Genomic DNA, 19,443 nt, shown 5'->3' on the forward strand with positions numbered 1-19,443 from the left:
GACAAAGCAGGGGAAGAAGCCGAGTGGCTTAGAAACTTCCTAGAAGATATTCCATGTTGGAAGAAGCCAGTGCCGACAGTAGTGATACACTGTGATAGCCAAGCGGCTATAGGGAGAGCACATAGTGGCTTATACAATGGTAAGTCTCGACACATTCGTCGGCGACATAATACCGTGAGGCAGTTGATCACAAGTGGTGTTATCGCAGTTGACTATGTAAGGTCGGTGGATAACTTAGCGGATCCGTTAACGAAAAGTTTAAACCGTGATCAAATGCATAAATTTCTAAAAGGAATGGGACTGAAAACCATATTTTAAAAGATGATTATAGTGGTAACCCAACCATACGATTGGAGATCCCATGAGCTTGGTTCAATGGGAAAACAAAACTATATGACTCTAGTTGTAACACTCGGAAGATATTTTATCTTCGCCCATTCTTTTGAAAGCATTGAGTGTTGTAACCTGCATGTGGTAAGAGGCTAAGTTTTGACTTTTAATGATTCTTAGAAGCCTCGAGGAGGTGGGTATTGCAGGATGCCTGGAAAAGAATTACCTATGTAAGTGAAGAAGTGTGGGCCGCTTCAACATGTGAATCACTTATGAATCCAAAGTGGTGTTCCATGGCCAGTAAAGGACACAAACGTGAGAACTGATGAGTTTGTAAATAGTATTGTGTCAATATTATTGTCTCGGTATACACCAAGGAGGAATGGTTCAAGGCATCACGTCCACCAGGCCGCCGGTATGCCCGATAGTGTTGACTATGGAAAGTTTAAAGCCCCAAGCTACTATTCCAAATGCAATATTGTTTCCCGAGAATTGAGCGAAGAGTCTGCATGCATGCATACACGTCTTGTGTTGGTTTGAGCTGGCAGTGCTCTAACCAATGTGGGGGATTGTTGAAAACGTTTGATAAATAAGAGGCTTTTGGCCTTTCATGTGGCTAAGTCCTTTGGCCTTTCATGTTCTTGTAACCTCCATTTGGTTTATGATGTCCCTTAATGCCAAGACGTTTGAGTTAGCTTCCCCTATCCTATATATAGGTGGAGTTTGGAAGAGGGAAAATACACCAATAAAAGCATTACATCCTCTCTCAAACTCTACATCATAGTGTGCATCTTAGGAGCATTGCATAGCTCGATTCTTGGAACTCCATCAAGTTCGCCGGTGCCTAGCAAGTTTGAGGTGCTTCTACACGCTAGGAGGAAGTCGTTTTATCTTTGGGGGCAATACGTCATTCCGTGAGCACTAGCCGGGGCGTAATTTATCTTATGGAAAGAGGGCTTCCCTCGACTCGACTTATAGTTCGGTTTGTTTTATTATTTCCGTTGTAATTTTCATTCCACTTATTGTTATTATCTTCCTTCGATTGTAATAGTCAGAGTAACAAGGAGTTGGAGAAGATGAGCGTGGAGCCTGAGGGGATTGAAGGAGCAGGTCGATATGGAGGTCAATCTACTCCAGGACAGTCTCAACAACATCCGCTCCGCCAATGCCCGCCTCCGTCGCCCTCCACGACCTCTCTCTCCGCCCCCGAGGTCCACACTCCATGATCTATTCCTATTTCCTAGTATTCATGGAGTTTGACGGTCTCTTCATTTAATTTTTTTGTGGCAGGGAAGAAGATGCTGGCGCCCTTGACGGAAAGTTGGATGATGCGGAAAAGGTCTTAGTGGACGTCGGCACCGGTTATTTCATCGAGGTTAGCGCCACCAATTTTCTCTATTCACTTCAATATATCATTGTACGTATATTGTTTTTTATTTTTTGGAAAGTAGAATTGTGTCTTCGAGCCCTAGCTTTTATTTCGCAGTTGATCAATTAGCATGCCTTGCACTTCACAATGTGCTGCTTTTACAGCTCGCTCTTTGTAGTGGTGGATCTCTTGAAAATTTGCTGAATTTATGGGGCTTTTTTTTGTTTTTCTTTGAGGTTGTGATTTGTCTCTGCTGTGCTACATAATATGTAAATGTGAAAGTTTTGTGTACAGACTACAGAGGCTTGATTGTGTGTTTATTGCTGGAAAGTTGAACTTACTCCCCCACTTCTATATGTATGATGCATGTGTGAATCTTAAGGCCATGCTTGGTATGATGGAATGGAATGAGAAGGGAATGGAATGAAGATGGGAATGGAATGAAGGTGGGAATGGAATGACAATTCCATTCCATTCTTGTGATTGGTGAATGTAAGGTTTACAAATGGAATGGAATTGTTATTCCTTGATTGATTTCATTCCTATGCTTGGTAACTACAAAATAATATATGAATGGAATGAAATGAAATATGAATAATTAATATGTTGATTCTATTAAAAAAATATTTATTCAAAAATATTTTTATCAATATTTTGGATCATATAAATTTGTACGATACACGTAAATGAGTGTGTGCATATGTGGTGTATGTATGTGTTGATGTGTGTGTGTATATGTGGTGGTGTGTGCGTATTTGTTGCTGTGTGTGTTGCTGCGTGTATGTTGTTGTGTGTGCTGTATGTGTTGCTGCGTGTGTGTGTGTGTTTTGCTGTGTGTGTGTGTGTGTTGTGTGTGCTGTGTGAGTTGTTGTGTGTGCGTGTGTGTGTTTGGCTGTGTTTTGTGTGTGTGTGTGAGAGAGAGAGAGAGAGTTGCTGTGTGTTTTTGTGTGTGTGAGTTGCTGTGTGTTTTTGTGTGTGTGTTTTTCAATTATTAAAAATTTTAAAATTTTAATTTATGCTAAAATTGGGATGATATTAAATTTATTTATAATATTAAATAATATTTATATAATTTTGTTAAATTTTAAAAATAAGAAGAAAGGAAAATGAAATGGAAGGGAATGACCATTCCTTAGCTAAATGGATGGAATGAGTTTTCCCATGTAGAATGGAATGACCATTCCTAATGGAATGGTGATTCCTAAGGAAAATTTTTACCAAGCAAAGGAATGGAATGGAGGTAGGAATGCAATTCCATTCCCCCATTTTATTCCATTATACCAAGCATGGCCTAAGTTGTTAGTCTTTGGGAATGGTAAAAGAACAATATGGGGATTTAACGGCACAAAGGCAATGCGGCCTTTTGGGTTGGATAAGATAAAGTTTCTGAACCAATTTAATAGGATATTGCATAATAGGGACTCTTTATGTCTTATAGTGAGGTTAGAAAGGGTGGCAAATTTACAACTTTCTTGAGATTATCGTGTAAACTCTTGATGATGCATGGCATGCTCCTTTATTACTTATAAAGCCAGAGATGCTGCTTCTTTAGTTGATATTCTCATCCCATTTTAATCCATGTTTCTCTTTTCCACCATGACATTATGTCAATATGTTCACAATGGAAAAGCATGAAATTACTGTACCAATCTCAAAGTATTTCTAAAAGTCACATAGGTTAGCACACTGACTAATTCCATCAGTATTTAAAAATTATAAGATGCGGATCTTTATATAGTAGTAGTAATATAGGCTATATAGCTAATATTCTGTGAAGTTGGTCTATATCTTTATGTTTGCTTCAGAAGTAGTAGACTATTCTCTAGTCTCACCCTTATCCTAACCTGTTATTCTGTTGATACAATTTGTACTCTTTCATATCATCTAGCCTTGCATATTTCTGGAGATAAATCCCCAACTTAAAATAATTTTGTTGATTGAAGTCCTAAGTCTGATGTTTCAATCTAAGCAGAAAACTATGGTAGAAGGCAAAGATTACTGTGAGCGTAAAATTGCTCTGCTCAAGTCGAACTATGACCAACTTCTCGAGGTATGTGTTCTGAAAATTCTCACATCATTTTTCAGATGCTAATATCTGTTTATTGATATCCTCGGCCGTATAAGTGAGAAATTACTCAAGTTACGTGGGTGGAAGGCAGCTCTTGATATTTTGTCCTTTTTTCTTTAATTGACCTTGTTTTTCTAAATAAGATGCCAGTTTTACCTCATATTTTTAATTTGCAACCTCTCTTGCTTTTGCATTTTGAGTAATCAACATCCAATTAGTGTGTTTCGTCTAGGGGAGTGTACATCTTACACATGGAATATCACCTTAAGGACATTCTCTCGACATGAAACCTAAAGATTAGTTGGTAAGGTAGAAGCTGGCCTATAACAAATTTTCATCAAAATCAGATTAGTAGATTAACATTGAATCTCAGGGACCCACAATACTGAAGCACTTAGTGACAGTATTCAAGTCCTAATGTGAAGGAGATGACATTATGGCTTTTGTTCTGTGAATCATTATCAAGTGTCAAACTGATGGAATTGTGCCACAGCCGCTTTAAAATTATTTGCTCATGCTACTAATTCTCCTCTTCTCTGACCTTTTGCGTAATTACTCCAGTGTGCCAATTTCATTCATTATGATTGTATATTACATGGAGCTCTCACACTTAAAATGATACTCCCTCCGTCCCATAAAAATATGTGTACCGTCCCACAAAAATATGCATTCTATTTTTGGAAAGTTATACTCCTGTCCCAAGATAAGCAAATCATATTCCTTTTTGGGATGTCCCACTATAAGTGAGTCATTTTCCTTTTTAACAAAGAATCTCCAGTGACTTTATTCTCTACCTACTTTATTCTCTCTTTACCTCTCTACTTCTCTCTCTCTTCATACTTTCCTCTCTCTACTATAACTCTTTCAATATCAATTCCTTAAATCCCGTGTCTAAAAGAAGTGCTTCGCTTATCTTGGGACGAAGAGAGTATCAATTTAATAATGTAGGTCCCACTATTTACTAACACTACTTTAACTATCATTCTTCCAATCTCTCTAACTGTGTCATACCATTTTCCTCCTCTCTCTTACTTTTACCAATTTTGTTTAATTCTCGTGCCATACCTATTGTCCATGTTTTTATGGGACAGAGGGAGTTTACTATAATACGAATACTCTTGAGATCATAATCAAAACAAAGCTAATAAGTCACAAAAATATTGTGTTAAGACTGTAGATTTCAGACTACAGGTGAGCAATACAAAGCCTATTACCACTGTATGCAATTGGTATCTTGGTCATAACTGAAACTAAATGCAGGTGGCCGCAAAAAAGGGAAGTATAGCAAATGAAGCAGGGGCTATATTACAAGCAAAATTGAAACATTTGCCCCCCTCACAGTGATTGTGTTTTAGATTGTAACAACTTGCCTTGGTATGTGCCATATTTACATTTGGTTCTGCTTTAGAAACATATAGTAGATGGTTTGATAGGAGCATAGAGAGTTAAAATGAATATTGCTGTTTTGGGATGGCAGTTTCCGATTGTATTCATGTTTTATGCTATGGATGTGCGTAACTAATCAGTTAGCAAAATTCCATATAATTTTCTTTTGTTCATTCAAATACAGAAGTAAATAATTCTCTGTATACTTTAGAACCGCTTTGTTTCATCTAATAGAGCAAGAGAACCTTAGTAGAAATTCAAAAGGCAAAAGTCATGCTTCGCTGGGAATAACATTCAAGAAATGATAGATCTCATCCTCGTCAATAACACCCACATCCGTTGAGCAAACTGCACAGCAGACGCGTTTAAATGTCTCAGCTGCACCGGTTTGATCTGTTTCAGCTTGAGAATTTCTTGTGTTCCTCTTTCGTCTACTTCCTGGTTTTGGCACTTCCTCCTTTATTCTACAGTTGACAACAAAAACTGCTCGGTATTGGGTCACGTACTTGTCATGCCTGCATTAACAGAATGTAAATTTTTAAGTTAATAATCCAAGAGTGGATATAACCTGATTATGCATACATGAGTCCAGTGTTGATGCAGAAATTCATAAGTCCGATGGTGTAGATGCATCGGATTTTTGGGAGACGAACCAAATGGTAAAAAATCATAGGGAGTATTACATAAAGTCACTAGCTAATATTACATTTGAATACACAAAACTAAAGTCATACAAGCAAATAATACATTTATTTTTCAAACACAATATCCAGTAGTTTGCGTTTTATCCCTACATCCAGTGGAGATAAGTCATCTTTCTCCAACAACTTAATTAACATTTTCTCTTTCATCTTCATATCGGTTCTTTGTATCTTTTCACACTCTAACTCCAGACGAGCCTTCTCTAGCTTAACCTCATAATCTATGGCAAACCTCCATGCTCGAATTTCCGTAGCTAATACTTGGCAGAATTAGATTGTGTTGTCTTACATTTTCCTTTTCTTTTTGCCTTGCATCTGCCAATAGGCTGAGAAATACTTGAATTTTCAGATAAGGGAGTTTTTGGATTTGAAGAGATAAAACTCTTTAGATGCAATCCTTGTCCTTTTTAAGTTGTGAACACTTTGTTGATCAACAACATCAATGTAATGAAGAACATGTGCTATATCACAAATACTCCAGTTGGGATGATAACTCATATGCAAGGGTTGATGAGAATAATTTGGTTTATATTTATTTTAAGCATTATTAGAATCAGTGGCAATAGCCTAAGCAGCCATTATTAGAATCAAGCATAAGGGGATTGGAGGCCTTCATATTTATGAACTCTTCAACAATGTCCACAAAGCTCAAGAGAAATTGAGCCTATTCACCTATTCTTCCTATTTCATTTTTCTTTTACTTTTTTAAAAAAAAAAAATCTAACCTACATTGAATCAATTTACAACTAAGGCAGCAACAAAATGGGAACGTAACTAAAGGAGGTGTAAAAGGCACTACATTCATATATTTGGGGAGTTAAAAGAAAATATGGAGATTAATTACTAGAGAATCAACAAAGGGTTTGAGTTTCCCCAATGTAATCGGAAATTGGAATGAGAAGAGAAGAATACCTCTGGCAATCCAAAGAGAGGGTAGTGAAACAAGCAGGGCAGCTGAGCACAGCGTCGGAGGTTCGGCCTCCTCTTTGTTTCTCAGCCCATGATTCGTTCTTCTCATCCAATTTTGGGTCGTAAAATTCGGGCTTCGTGCTGTAATCAATCTCTTCATCATCCGATACTACACCCAACAAAAGTCACAAATTAAACCCTAAACCCCCAAAAATTCACAAGACGAGAAGGTAGATGGTCACCTATTTTCTCAGAGTCGCGATTGGGGGAATCTTCAGCTTCAATTTTTTCATTCATTTTTGCAGCCTCTGGAATTTTAAATATTTCGCTTGTTTTTTCGTATTCCGAATATGCGCAGAGTACTAATACTATTTTATATATATGCGGCCTGCATGCACGTGACGAACAAGATCTTCAATTAAAATTTGTTTAAAATTTATCAATAACAATTGAAATATAATAAATTTAATTTATAGAGTATTCTGGAGTGCGCCTCCAATTTTATTTTATTTTTACTTTGGACCGCTGATGAAATTAAAATCACAAATTTTAATTGAAATTTTAGTTAAAATGAACTTATGCATATTAAAGAATTTCCCATGAGTTCAATTTTTCCCTAACTAAAATTTGACGTGACACGTATAATAAAAATAAGCAAAACAATCAACATAAGAATCGCTTTTGATCAAGTGTAAATGATGATATTATTTTGTGTTTTACTTAGTTAAAAAATCTCTCATACATTTTACCGAAATTCTAAATCATATTCAAATACCAAATTTTGTAATTTTAGGAACCAATAGTCCTTTTTTTTAATATATATTCCATTGTGGATTGAACTTTTTTTTAGCTAAAGACACATTTAATTTTACTTATTTTATTCTTTCTTTTATTTTACCATCTCTTCTTTCTCTTATTTTATTCTCTCATCTACTTTATTTATCTCACTAAACACAATTTTTTTTAAATCCCGTACAAAAAAGAAACATATCAAATATCGTGGGATAATTTTTTTTAAATCCCGTACAAAAAAGAAACATATCAAATATCGTGGGATGAACGGAGTAGGTACTTAATAGGTAATTGACGATAATACTACAGCATGTAGGGCCTTCTTAGCATGACTTTAAATTTTTATAATTATAATAGTACTACAAGTCTACAACACAACATTTCACCAGGATGATGGTGAAATTAAACTGATGTTGGCAAATCTATAGGCCCAAAAGCTGCACTAGCATTTTTCCAAGACAAAACCTAATACATTGGGGGAAAATATTTACACAAACAAAGTAGCAAAATGTTGGTGATCATTTCCTCTTTTTGTCATCTGGCTTGACAATCTGAACAGGAGCTGCTGGTATCCTGATCCACCATTCCTTCAACCTTCTCATCCCTCTTTCAGTATCTTCCCTTCTCAACGGCATATATCTCGTGAAATACTCCAGAAAACCCATCAAGATCACATATCTCACTGGCACAAATACAAGTCCCAAAGCCATTGCAATCAACACCACACTCAGCTTATCCGTCGCCTGCCATTCAAAACACAAAACTCATTGTTACAGCAACAGCATCTAGTTTTAGAAGAGCGGCGAATATACCTGTGGTGCAACAGCAAAAAGAAGTGCTCTTATTTTTAAAAGAGCGACATTGCCACTTTGAATTAATGACTCAACTTGCGATATTGCTTCTTGTAACAGTAGCAGCTGCTCCACTGCATTCTTACTAGGGGGAGCTACAATTTTGCACGCCTCCAGTTGTCTTCTTCTCCAAAAGTATTTGCGCCACAGCATCACGAGTGCCATAAATACCAAAATGGATGGTACTAAGTACTTGCTCCAACCCCTGAAAGTTGTAATGCACCTTTTACATACAGTTACAACTTGCAACAGATTTGGTACAACCCCATTTTGTAGATGCTACACAATTTTAAGCAAACAACTCTCTTTATAACTTCTCAAATTGCCTAATAATCACCAACAAGTCTATGAATACATGTCTGAAACCTTTGCCTTAGCTATATCCTATTTTTGAAGATCAGAGGAGAAACTAAAATTCAGCTGAACATTAGAGGATTCCTATAGCTTATAACCCAAGCAGGAGAACCAAAGAATTTCCCTTAGTGGGCTGTGGACTAAAAGAATTTTTGGGAACAGCATGCCCATCTCATATAAACAACTTAGATCAACAAAGTGTCCAATTCTAGAATTTTGGAGATCATTTTCTCATTTCTTCCAGGAAAGTATCACTCAAGCAAAAACGGGTGTCTTCTTAAATCCAGCATTTAGGAGCAAAAATAATTTTGAAAGAAACAAGCAAGATTGTGTGTGATTATTACTACAAGAACTTTGCCTGAGAGCATATTGAATAAAATGGTTCAAACAAGACATGCACACAGACATGATGGTAATTGATCAGTTGCAGTTAAACCAAGTTGATAAGGTATTCTGTGTGACCTGTGATGTGATAGGAGTTTTTGTAATTCAAACATTTTTGACAGCCTGTGACTCGAAGTGGCATGATCTTGTGCCGTTGATAGAGTAAGAGTAGTGCAGCAGTGTAAGAGAAAGATATGACAGTGTTTCTTACCTAACTATCAAATAGCTAAATATTACCACAAACACCAATGACTTGTAGGGATCGTTCCAGGAAGCCAGACGTTCAATCCGGCCATATATCTCAAAAACTGGGAAGAGCAACTCCTGCAGACAAAAGGCTATCATTTATCAGGGGAAAAGCAAGGAACAAGATACATGTAACCCAAGAACGGTATTCACTTAACCGACCAAACAAAGTCATATTATCTACTTCTAGCACCTATTGGTGGCATTCTCCAAGAGGAAATATGATCTCATATTCTTATGATATGAAGAATAATCACTGTTAAATTTTCTTTCATGAAATTTGCCATCAGATAAACACATTAACAGTAAGAAACGGGGTGGAATTTAGGCAGCATTTACTGTCTGTGGGCATTTGGCAGAATCTTCTCTTTAGTTTTCCCTTGTACTTACTTTCCATCTTTCACATGTTTATGCAGCTGAAATTTAATACTAGTATACCTTCTCTGCCACAAAAAACTTTTTAGGAATACTAGTCCATCTAAAATGGAATATAGCTTTCAAAATAACCATTCATGTGAAGTAAACTCTGACAATTAAGACTTGTTAATCAATACCTTCCCGATAAGGCAAAAAAGAGAACCAAATTTTAATCATCTAGAAAACCAAGTTCACTTACAGAGGCAATTAATAAGTCAATCAAAGAAGCATCATTAATTAAAATATAAAATTAATAGCTTACAGCATCATACACATTATATATTTGCCAGCAAATTGGAGAAAAAGGTTCACTTATATGCTAAAACGGTTGAACCTGCATCAAGAAAAAAGAAGGAAAAAAGAATGTAACTGGAAAATTAATGTAATAAGGGAACCTTCATCACTGCTACATTTGTATCGATCCCTTCAACTTTCACTTGATCCACAGTGGCTTGAGCAGCTTCAGCCTTTCCAGTGTCCTGTTCCAACTGCTTCACGACAGCTTCTAGAGGATTTGCTACACCAACATGAAGATTCCCAGCGGGATATGTTGCTTCTACATTTACTTCTCCCTCTTTCGGTGAAACAATTCTTAGTCTAATAAGCGTCAGAAATGCAACAGGGAATATGGGCTGTTTATTTGCTTTTGGAGAAACAGAAACCTCTTGTTGGCCAGCACTAGGAGTTATGAGGGCCATTTGACTCGCTAGAGTTTCTATTATCATATCTCCACCTGGAAGACTTTCAGCCAAGTTAAAACACAACAATGCTTTGTAGTTGGACAATGAGATGCGGAAGGCCTCTCTAACTGCATGAAACTGAAAAATTCCAAGAATCGCCCGAGCAAGCACTTCTGATTGCTGATTTCCCTTCAAACCATATTTCCTATTGAACCTGTGGGCCCGTAGAATCTCCAGACAGATATCTAACCAATAGTCTCTCCTCGAGCAACCTTTAAATTCAGGAAATTCCAGATACACAGGCTCTGCTCTATACCAAAACTAGAGTCAAGACTCACAATATAATTATATTATTTAAGACTACATGTATATTGTGTAAATGAGCTAGGGACCATACGTGGTTGTTGACTTGTACATAACAGCTTTATCAAAGAGACGAGCACCCAGTGGTCCAGTTAATTCAGGCTTTACAACTTGTTTCGTGTCAGTAGCTAGATCATATTTTACAGCTTTGTCATATATACCAACGCCAGGCTCAAAGTAAAGGGCATGGTTTGTTAATGTCAACCGCCCTAAAATGGTCAAACAAGATGGACAGCCAATATAAGATAATGGTTAAATGTTAGATGGTTAACATTTCAAATATCAAAACTAGACTACATCAAATAATTATACGCAACACAAATCATATTGCAAACCTTTAAATTTTAAAATTGTGAAATCATCTAACAATTACTTATTTTTCTAAGTAGATACATTCAGATATTCATTATTAAAATCATTTTAAGATGTACCAGAGGATATAGAATAAAACAATTCCATACAATGCACAGTCGTTAAAGACATAATTGAGAATATAACTGTTCTGTCTGAGGTGATACTCTTATTTCCTGGGTGATTCATTCAGATATTATCATATTACAGAGAATCTTAGGCAGTTGCAAACGGCCTTAATGGTTTTGAGTCTTTTGACCTACTAAATCAGCTCCAAAAGGAGACGTTACAGCTTACCTGGCCATGCAGACATGCCAATATGCTGTAAAACTGGCTGTGTAGGAACTGTGCCATCAACATCTATAATAATTTCATCATCAGCAAGTGAAAGAGCGGCAATAGCCTGTGGTCCCAGTGCATTTTGTGCTGACTTTGCAACCCTGCACCACAAGTAGGAGTCACTAAGATTTCCGGAACATACATAATTGGCAATCCATCCCATTTTCAGCTAAAGCCCAGATGAAAAGATACATGCACCACACTATAAATATTTATTAAAAAAATGCAACTTGGGGAAATTATCATTTAAAACAAATGTTAAACAACAAGTTATCAGGGTGCATACGATGCAAATAGTTTTAAGCACATTTGTTTTTGCTGTAAAGTACTCAATCAAATGAAGGCAAGTTGAGAGGCTCTCAGCATCTACGCATCACTAAAGGTAGTTTTGTTATCTTTCAGTCGTTAAATTTTGATAGAAAATACTGAGATGAGATTCATTACAGGGATTATATCCATCTTTGAACTTAACAAACTAACCCAACTACTTCAGATCTGCTACAAATCAAGTTCTTTAAAAAGATCAGGCAAAGCAAATACAAAGAACATGGAGGAAGTTAGATAAAGGAAGTGATGCATACTTATCAAGACTTCGAAGGTATTTGTCGTATATCAGAAAATGAAGTCGGGAACCTGAAGAACTGGTTAGAACATCAAAAAGATTGTGAACCGTGGTTACATCTGCAATAACTGGACAGGCAGGAGCTATCCGAGCAAATGCCTCTGGCCCAACAGTTTTCTTGTCATCAACCTTATGTTTACAATAACATAATTGACATAAATGGTGCTGGTAATATGATATAACAAATTCATAAATAAAAAATTTCCAGAACATATGTAGCACGAGTTTCTTAATAGTCAATACTAACACTGAACTCATTTGAGTGATAAAACCACCTGAAAAGCCATTTTGGTTGAATTGGAATAAAATAATGACCAACCATCTTCACCCTCCACGTCCTGATTGCTGCAAGAAGCTGTTTCCTGCAATGACATATTACTCATGAGACCAAAAGTGATAGCGAACTGACAATAAAACAGGAATTCACTTCACACACCCACCCTCTTGTGAAAAGTCTAAATAGTGGAGTACTCCATTAGTACAAAACAATTCAAACAATCATCTGATAGACATTATACTTTTGGCAAAGAAAATATTAGTTCCAATCGTACTTTATCAATGAGGTTACTATCAACACCAGGATCATCCCATGCGACCATCATGTCAAATGTCAGGTGGCAAAATTCCTTGTCAGTTAAATAATTGGGTTTTGTGGTGGCCAAATGCAGTGCTTTATATGAGCAGAATTCAAGGAAGTTCCTAGCATAGGATGGAGGTTGCCTAAGATTATCAGGTAGCTCAACATCGAATAGGGCCTGTAACTCTTTGGCTGATATGCCAAGAATCCTACAAGAAATTTATAGAGTTAGAAATCATTCTTCAAATGGACATAACTCATGCACAGCACAAGGAATCAATGAAGTGTTTCTAAGGAACAGTAGAAACAAAATTATGCAGTAATTACTATATTAGCTGTACTTAATGGCAATGATTCAACCTGCACCATGGAATCATCTTCGAATTGATGAAGGGAATTCGCAAGTGAAGTAAAACTTACAGGCAATACAGGCAAACATAAAACAAAAATATACAACCCCTTTAAAGATATCATAATATAACGCTATCCCTTGTCATACATTAATGTGTTGATACAAAGAAACATAGTGCCAACACACAACATGTGTGCCGATACAAGTATTCACATGTTTTTTAAACCCTATCAGCTAGTATAGAATAGATCTAACACACTACAAAAGTTCATGTTCGTCACTATTCCACTTCTTGTAAGAAAGAAAGAAAAGCAGAGAACAATCATACAAAAATAGTTGGATATTTTCAAAACAACTGGAAGTTGGAGTGAGTCACTTGAATTTGTGTGTAGTTGTTTATCTCACTTCCTTCTCTCATTACATTGCTTCATCTTAGGGTATCACTGTTTTATACTATAAGGGCAAGAAATTGGAGTGCATTGAGAATCAAATTAGCGAGACCACCTATTGACTAGCCCAAATTACCGAGACGATCGTATGATCCTGTTAAAGTAATTGCACCGAGAGAAATGACACCACCGTTACCGTACAACACACAAACATATCAGGAAACAACAATATCTACCATACCAAGTGTATTCAACATAGAATGGCACAGAAGGGTGAGAGACAGAGTCGAAATCAATTACTTGGAGCAACGAGAAACAACGGAGTTGGTGTGAGGTGCGAGAAAAGGAAGCGGCGGATTGTCGTTGGGAGGGTTATCGGCAGCGGCGGCGCTGGTCTTCTTTGAGAAAATTGATTTCAAATTCCAGAGACTGTCGTTCTTTGGCGCCGGCTCTGCATTCTCCTTGTCCATTGATCTCCGCGGAAATAGAAAAACCCCAAAGTTTTTGAGGATTTGGTTGCTGGTTTTCAGTTTATTTTGCCGACTCAATCAAACAGATTCTTTTCTTCGTCATTCATACTCCTAGTTTACCACATTTTTACGTAGAATTCTAAAAACAAATCTTTATTTCTAGTACTAACTTATTTTTAAATCTAATTAAATTAATATAAAATTTAATTTTTCCACTAATAAAATATTAACTCGTAAAATATTAAATCTAATTAAATTAGTAATAAAATTTAATAATGACTCAACTATGAAGAAACTTCCCGAAATAGAAAAATGACTCAACTGTGAAGAAACGGAGGGAGTACTTTTTTACCTATAATAAAAATAAAGTCGGATTAAAATTATAAAATATTCAAAAGTTTAATTTTTGTTATATGTAAAAGTATAGTAAAATATTTTATCAATTTTAACAGTAATTTTTATATAGATAAAATATTGTTTATTTTTAATAGTATTAAATTAGTTAGATTAATCTAGCTAATTAGATTCATAATTAAGTAACTAATTTAGTCAGAACACATTTGTTAAATTTTAAAAAATATATATAATTCTAGACCAAAACATATTGTTTTGAACCAAAATATTTTCTAGATCAAATATAAACGACCAAATTGAAGTTTAGTTTTTCTAAAACAAAACACTTTTGACAGGTATTATATTTTGTAAAATTTTTTGAAGAAATATATTTACCTTTTTTCTGCACAAAAGGTAAATACAGTTACTATATTATTTATATAGTATTTATCGGTTTATTATCGTTTTTTAATAGCTGAGCCATTTTTTCACGTATTTTAAAAATATTATAATTAAAATAAGAGAAAATATGAATACTATGAACAATCTTCCACTGAAAGTGGATGAAGTATTTTTTAAGTAAGGTTACCAGCAATCCACACACGTATCACATAGACAATCCATAGAACGTCGTGCATTTAGTTTCTGCGCGTTAAAGATTTGACCAGTTTAATTTATTATACTACTCCCTCCATCCCATTAAATATGGGACATTTACTTTTCGGCACAAGATTTTAAGTAGTGTTGTTTTATGAGTTAATGAAGAGAGAATAAAGTAAAAGAGAAAAAAAAATAGAGCGTGTATTGTTTTCATTTTTAGAAACGTTTCATTTCTAATGGGACAAACTAAAAAGAAAAACATTTCATTCCTAATGGAATAGAGGGAGTACTCCCTCTGTCCCCCATTAGGAGTCACACTTCTGTTTTTGCACTCGTTTTATAAAAATGATAATAAATAGTTAAGGTGGAAAAATGGTAAAGTATGAGAAAAAATAATGTAGAGAAAAATCTTGTATACATTATTCTCTCTTACTTTAACATTTATTCACTTTAACTATCTATTACAGTATTATTTTTATAAAGCTGAGTATAGAAACGGAAGTGTGCCTCCTAATGGGGGACGAGGGAGTAACTAGCAGTAGTAATTAATAACATTAGTGCACAACTCAAGGCAAGCAAAAATGCTAGTCATAAAAGTAAGTAAAATAGATACAGTAACACTTATTATAAACAATACCTAAGCTAACCTTATAAGCATCTATTATTTTAGAATAATGAACCACAATAACAAAATAAATCGATACGAATAAAACTAACCTTACTCTTACGCATCTCTTATTTAATGGTTGAAGAATCAGAAGCATATGCTTTAAATATACAAAGACACTGCATCCCGAAAACCTCGCGTACACAGTCAGCCGGATTTGATAGAACAAAAATCTTAGGAAAATTGTATACAAAGAAGTGGATATATTCTCTTGTTATGCTAACTTCTGCGTAGAGCAAAATTGGTGCAATAGATGCAGCATCAAGATGCATTGGCTGAATCATCACTTAATTTTGTTTCCTCTTCAGATTCACCGACCATCTTCTCTAGTGAATCCAAATCCCCAACTTCTGAGACAGTGTGCAGCCTAAGCTTTTCAGCATCCTCACTGAAAAAAGGATAGAGAAAGAGGTACAGCTCTTTAATGGCCCTGATGGTAAATCACAATTTCATGTATGTTTAAATTTTTGGAGATGCTACTTACTCTGTCACACCAAATGCTGTTTTTACGTTTAAGGAGCTGTCTCGGGAACAGAACTCGGGAAGCTAATCAATGACACAAGAAGAGATGATCAGCCAATGCAATGACATTAACTTCAATAAAGTTTATTACTACATCTGATCTGACTATTGTACCCACCACATATGTGTAGAGTTGGCAAGATGTTAAAGTGGTTTCAAGACCATGATGAAGGATGAATATGGGTTTATATATCGAAGATCAAATAAATCAAAGGCAACAATCATTTCTAACATATTCTCATAGGCAAATGTAATGCTGCTGCTATCGAAGTAGAAGTTTACCTCAGACAGATAATAGATCTTTCCAAACAGAGCTTGCACAGCTAGTTTCCTTTTGAATCCTTTTTCAGAATATCCTGATATATCCATGACCACCGGACCTGAAAATGCATGCAAATTCTAGATCAGTAAATGAACTTGGTGAAGATCAATTAGCTGTTATAAATCTAAATCCCAGTAGATCGGTCTCTTCAAGGGCTTAAGGAAGTAGGGTACTAGTTACTAGGAAAAGACGAGAAAAACAGTTCTACCTTAACCAGCAATTCAGCAATCGCTCACACACACAGCGCTAGACGATATTTGTGCTAAAGTCTCATCGACAGCTATGAACAAGTTCAGATATTTTTCAGGTTAAGTGCAAAATTAAAAGCTGTATATGTTATTGATTGGTCTAGAAACAACAGATGTTTTGGACACTTAAATCAGACGATAATCAGCAAAAAGTTCACATATGGTTACCTTTATCGTTGACAATCCTTCCTGAAATCTCATTCAGAATGCCAGCCACTTCAGAATCCTCCAACTGTGTTTCTTTCCTGAGGTGGATCAGATTTGCTATCAGGTCTGGATTAAATGGTTTCTCGTTCAACACATAACGGATGTATTTACGCAAAATCTCTTTCATGTCAAAACCTGTCTGCAAATACAACACAAAAAATAGATGAAGCAGTTTGCATGGCACACATGGTTCTCTATCAACACACTTGAAGGGAAACAAATGACTAGGGTATGTAATAGTACTATATTTTAGCTGGCACTCCCAGGGAAAATTGTAGTATCACTTGATATCAACTACTGGCGGAATCTTTTTTTACTTTTTAGGGGACAGGGAAATGTCTCATGGATTTCAATAGGGTGTTTCTCAGAAACTTCAATGGGCATGGGAGGTGTAAACTGAATTAAGTTTTGACTTCCCATTCTTCTAAAAAAGATTTAAACAGTTTTATGGAAATAACTTATTCATGGATTATGCTTGCTATGTGTGACTCACCTTTTGCATCAGTTCCTTCAAAGCTGACTGGTTTACTTCACCGATTCCCTTAGCAAACAGCTCATCCAGAGATATGCATAGCATAGCATTTTTGTTGACCTGAAAATTGCTAATCTTGTCAAGCAAACAAACATGAATACAATATATTTTCATAAAGCCTCACTACTTCTAAACGTATATTACTGACAAGAATGGCTAAGTGAATGTAATAAACCACTTTGCTTATTACTATCTGTTAAAGTAGTTACACAGCTATATGCAAATACAAAATAAAGGAGAAAAGTCAGCAAATCACAGGCGGAAGGTGATTTGCGACTTGGCTGGATCATCAGCTCTCTATTGTAAAGAACTGAAGTACCACATCCATAAGCCTTGTACATTTTCTGACTGTTTCTGCTTCATGCTACGTATTGTATAGCCCTTCCACTTCTTCTTTTCCTTCCTCTTACATAGAAAGATAGAACCGGTTCAATCATTCCCTTCTGGTCGGAGGATAGGATCAGCATTTACTATTCAGCTGTGTTGTAACAAGTTTTAGCAACTACTGAGCATATCTCGAGCCAAAATAAGTTGTACTATAAGGCTATAAGCCTATGACAGTTGGGTTGTCAAATACATGGAGGTCCAATCCAGTTGAACCAATCTCCGAATGTGAGAAAGTGAGAGAGGCTTATTCCAGTTACCAATATGGGCGGGAGATATTGAACGATTCGAAAGTTAACATTAATCTACTAAAAACTGACGCATTGCATACTGTACTCATCATTTGTCATTGCACCAACACAAGGATTGCAATTTTCGGGTATTCTACCTTTAAAAACAGAGAACATGCTACAGTTAAACAATCTCCACATGACCATCATCGGTTCTACCGTTCTACCAAACACCAGTACAGTTATCACGCAAAAATGGCACTCCGATAAACACAATGTACGCATTGAGATAAAGTAAAACAACATAACATTGAAACTGCCGAAAGAGGGGAATGCAAACCAACCAATTTGCGGCGTTTCTCTCGAGGGGAATTGAACTTCCTGACGGTCTTCACGACGGCAATGACGAAAGTGACGCCGAGATAAGCCATCGGGATCGCCAGCATCCACGGGAGCGAGCTCTGCCCAACGCGCGGCCCTGGAATGGTCTGAGTGACAGAGCCAGTGAACTCGACCAAATCCAGAGCCTTCTCCTGTATCCACGGAAGCTCCTCCTCCACTTCCTCCTCCTCCTCCGCCTCAGCTTCCTTCTTTGTATCGATGGTGTTGCTCTTGCCGCTACTGGCCGCCGCTCTTACTAATACCGGGCGAGAAGCAGCAGAGGATAGTGTCAATAACGGAAGTGTGGGACCGAATTGAAGGGCGAAGGGTTTGCGATTGGGAATTAAGGATAAGGGTTTGGGGAATGGGGAAATGGAGGAATCGATTGAAGTGTGGGAAGAGCTGCAGCAGAAGCTGCCATTGCAAGTGGTCATGTTGGGTGGAGATAGAGATGATATTGGATGATGTCGGATTTCAACGGTGGAGGAGTAGAATGCCGACGAGGCGGGCGGCGGAGGGCGGACTTGAATCGGCGCAGGCTGCCGTCTAATGTATGGGGTGAGGCGAGGGTTATACCTTCTAGAATCAGTAGTACAGCTATTAATGTATGTGCAACAATTTCACCTTTTTGAAGTTAATTTCATTTTCTGATTTTCATGTTAATGTTTCATAGGCTATATGCAGATACTAAAATAATTTTAATAATATAATTATAAGCATTGAGAGTGAAAAAGATGAAGGACAATTTTTATATCTATCTTGTTTCAATTTTCCAAGCTGTTAATGTAATCCACTAAAATTATGTGTTAATTTATAGGCTGAAACATTGGATAAGAGGGGCTTTTCTATACCGTAAAAAATTAAAAATAATATCGGCTATTCACTAAAACAAGTATTCGCACAAATCGCACAATTAAGTTAGATAAGAGCACTTACAATGTCGGGAGTGAAATAATTTTAAAAAGAAAATTTATGTACGGTGGGGTTTATGATAGTTTTACTCTTTTTTCTTCTGTCGTGCTGATTTTTATCATGCGTTTAGTTGGTTCTTCGGTAAACGTCAAATC

At 36.4% G+C, this 19,443-nt stretch overlaps 3 protein-coding genes and 1 pseudogene across 8 annotated transcripts; 1 reads left to right on the forward strand and 3 right to left on the reverse strand.

Annotated features, from left to right (window-relative positions):
- Window positions 1-537: 537 nt before the first annotated feature.
- On the forward strand, window positions 538-5,356 carry LOC148923346 (prefoldin subunit 5-like; annotated as a pseudogene). Its single transcript, XR_016132879.1, has 5 exons — window positions 538-560; window positions 1,382-1,541; window positions 1,621-1,705; window positions 3,672-3,749; window positions 5,028-5,356. The product of XR_016132879.1 is annotated as a prefoldin subunit 5-like (transcript).
- Window positions 5,337-7,107, reverse strand: LOC125206368 (E2F-associated phosphoprotein). The gene is made up of 3 exons (XM_089060474.1): window positions 7,006-7,107; window positions 6,767-6,932; window positions 5,337-5,668 (listed from the first exon to the last, which is right to left on the reverse strand). Exons 1-3 carry the CDS (start codon window positions 7,058-7,060, stop codon window positions 5,425-5,427), a joined length of 465 nt encoding a protein of 154 aa, XP_088916600.1. The 5' UTR covers window positions 7,061-7,107; the 3' UTR covers window positions 5,337-5,424.
- Window positions 7,108-7,875: 768 nt separating this feature from the next.
- On the reverse strand, window positions 7,876-14,065 carry LOC125206090 (uncharacterized). Of its 5 annotated transcripts, none has more exons than XM_048105392.2 (10): window positions 13,781-14,064; window positions 12,714-12,948; window positions 12,438-12,524; window positions 12,122-12,291; window positions 11,499-11,641; window positions 10,885-11,059; window positions 10,203-10,797; window positions 9,356-9,468; window positions 8,443-8,611; window positions 7,876-8,298 (listed from the first exon to the last, which is right to left on the reverse strand). In XM_048105392.2, the coding sequence occupies exons 1-10, from the start codon at window positions 13,948-13,950 to the stop codon at window positions 8,074-8,076; spliced, it is 2,082 nt and encodes a 693-aa protein (XP_047961349.2). In that variant the 5' UTR covers window positions 13,951-14,064; the 3' UTR covers window positions 7,876-8,073. The 5 variants fall into 5 exon arrangements, 4 of the variants coding, with proteins under 4 accessions (XP_047961349.2, XP_047961348.2, XP_047961350.2 ...); XM_048105391.2 differs by having other exon boundaries at window positions 8,368-8,611; window positions 13,781-14,063; XR_007173906.2 differs by having other exon boundaries at window positions 8,162-8,298; window positions 8,368-8,611; window positions 9,382-9,468; window positions 13,781-14,065.
- A 1,525-nt stretch (window positions 14,066-15,590) lies between these two features.
- LOC125208503 (ribosomal RNA small subunit methyltransferase J) lies at window positions 15,591-18,975 on the reverse strand. Its single transcript, XM_048108139.2, has 6 exons — window positions 18,340-18,975; window positions 17,343-17,441; window positions 16,811-16,988; window positions 16,355-16,452; window positions 16,035-16,096; window positions 15,591-15,938 (listed from the first exon to the last, which is right to left on the reverse strand). The coding sequence occupies exons 1-6, from the start codon at window positions 18,808-18,810 to the stop codon at window positions 15,812-15,814; spliced, it is 1,035 nt and encodes a 344-aa protein (XP_047964096.1). The 5' UTR covers window positions 18,811-18,975; the 3' UTR covers window positions 15,591-15,811.
- Between the last annotated feature and the right edge of the window lie 468 nt (window positions 18,976-19,443).

Source organism: Salvia hispanica, chromosome 6 (assembly GCF_029641045.1).
Source record: "Salvia hispanica isolate PSC_SH4W2 chromosome 6, Shi_PSC_v1, whole genome shotgun sequence".
NCBI classification, from domain to species: domain Eukaryota; kingdom Viridiplantae; phylum Streptophyta; class Magnoliopsida; order Lamiales; family Lamiaceae; genus Salvia; species Salvia hispanica.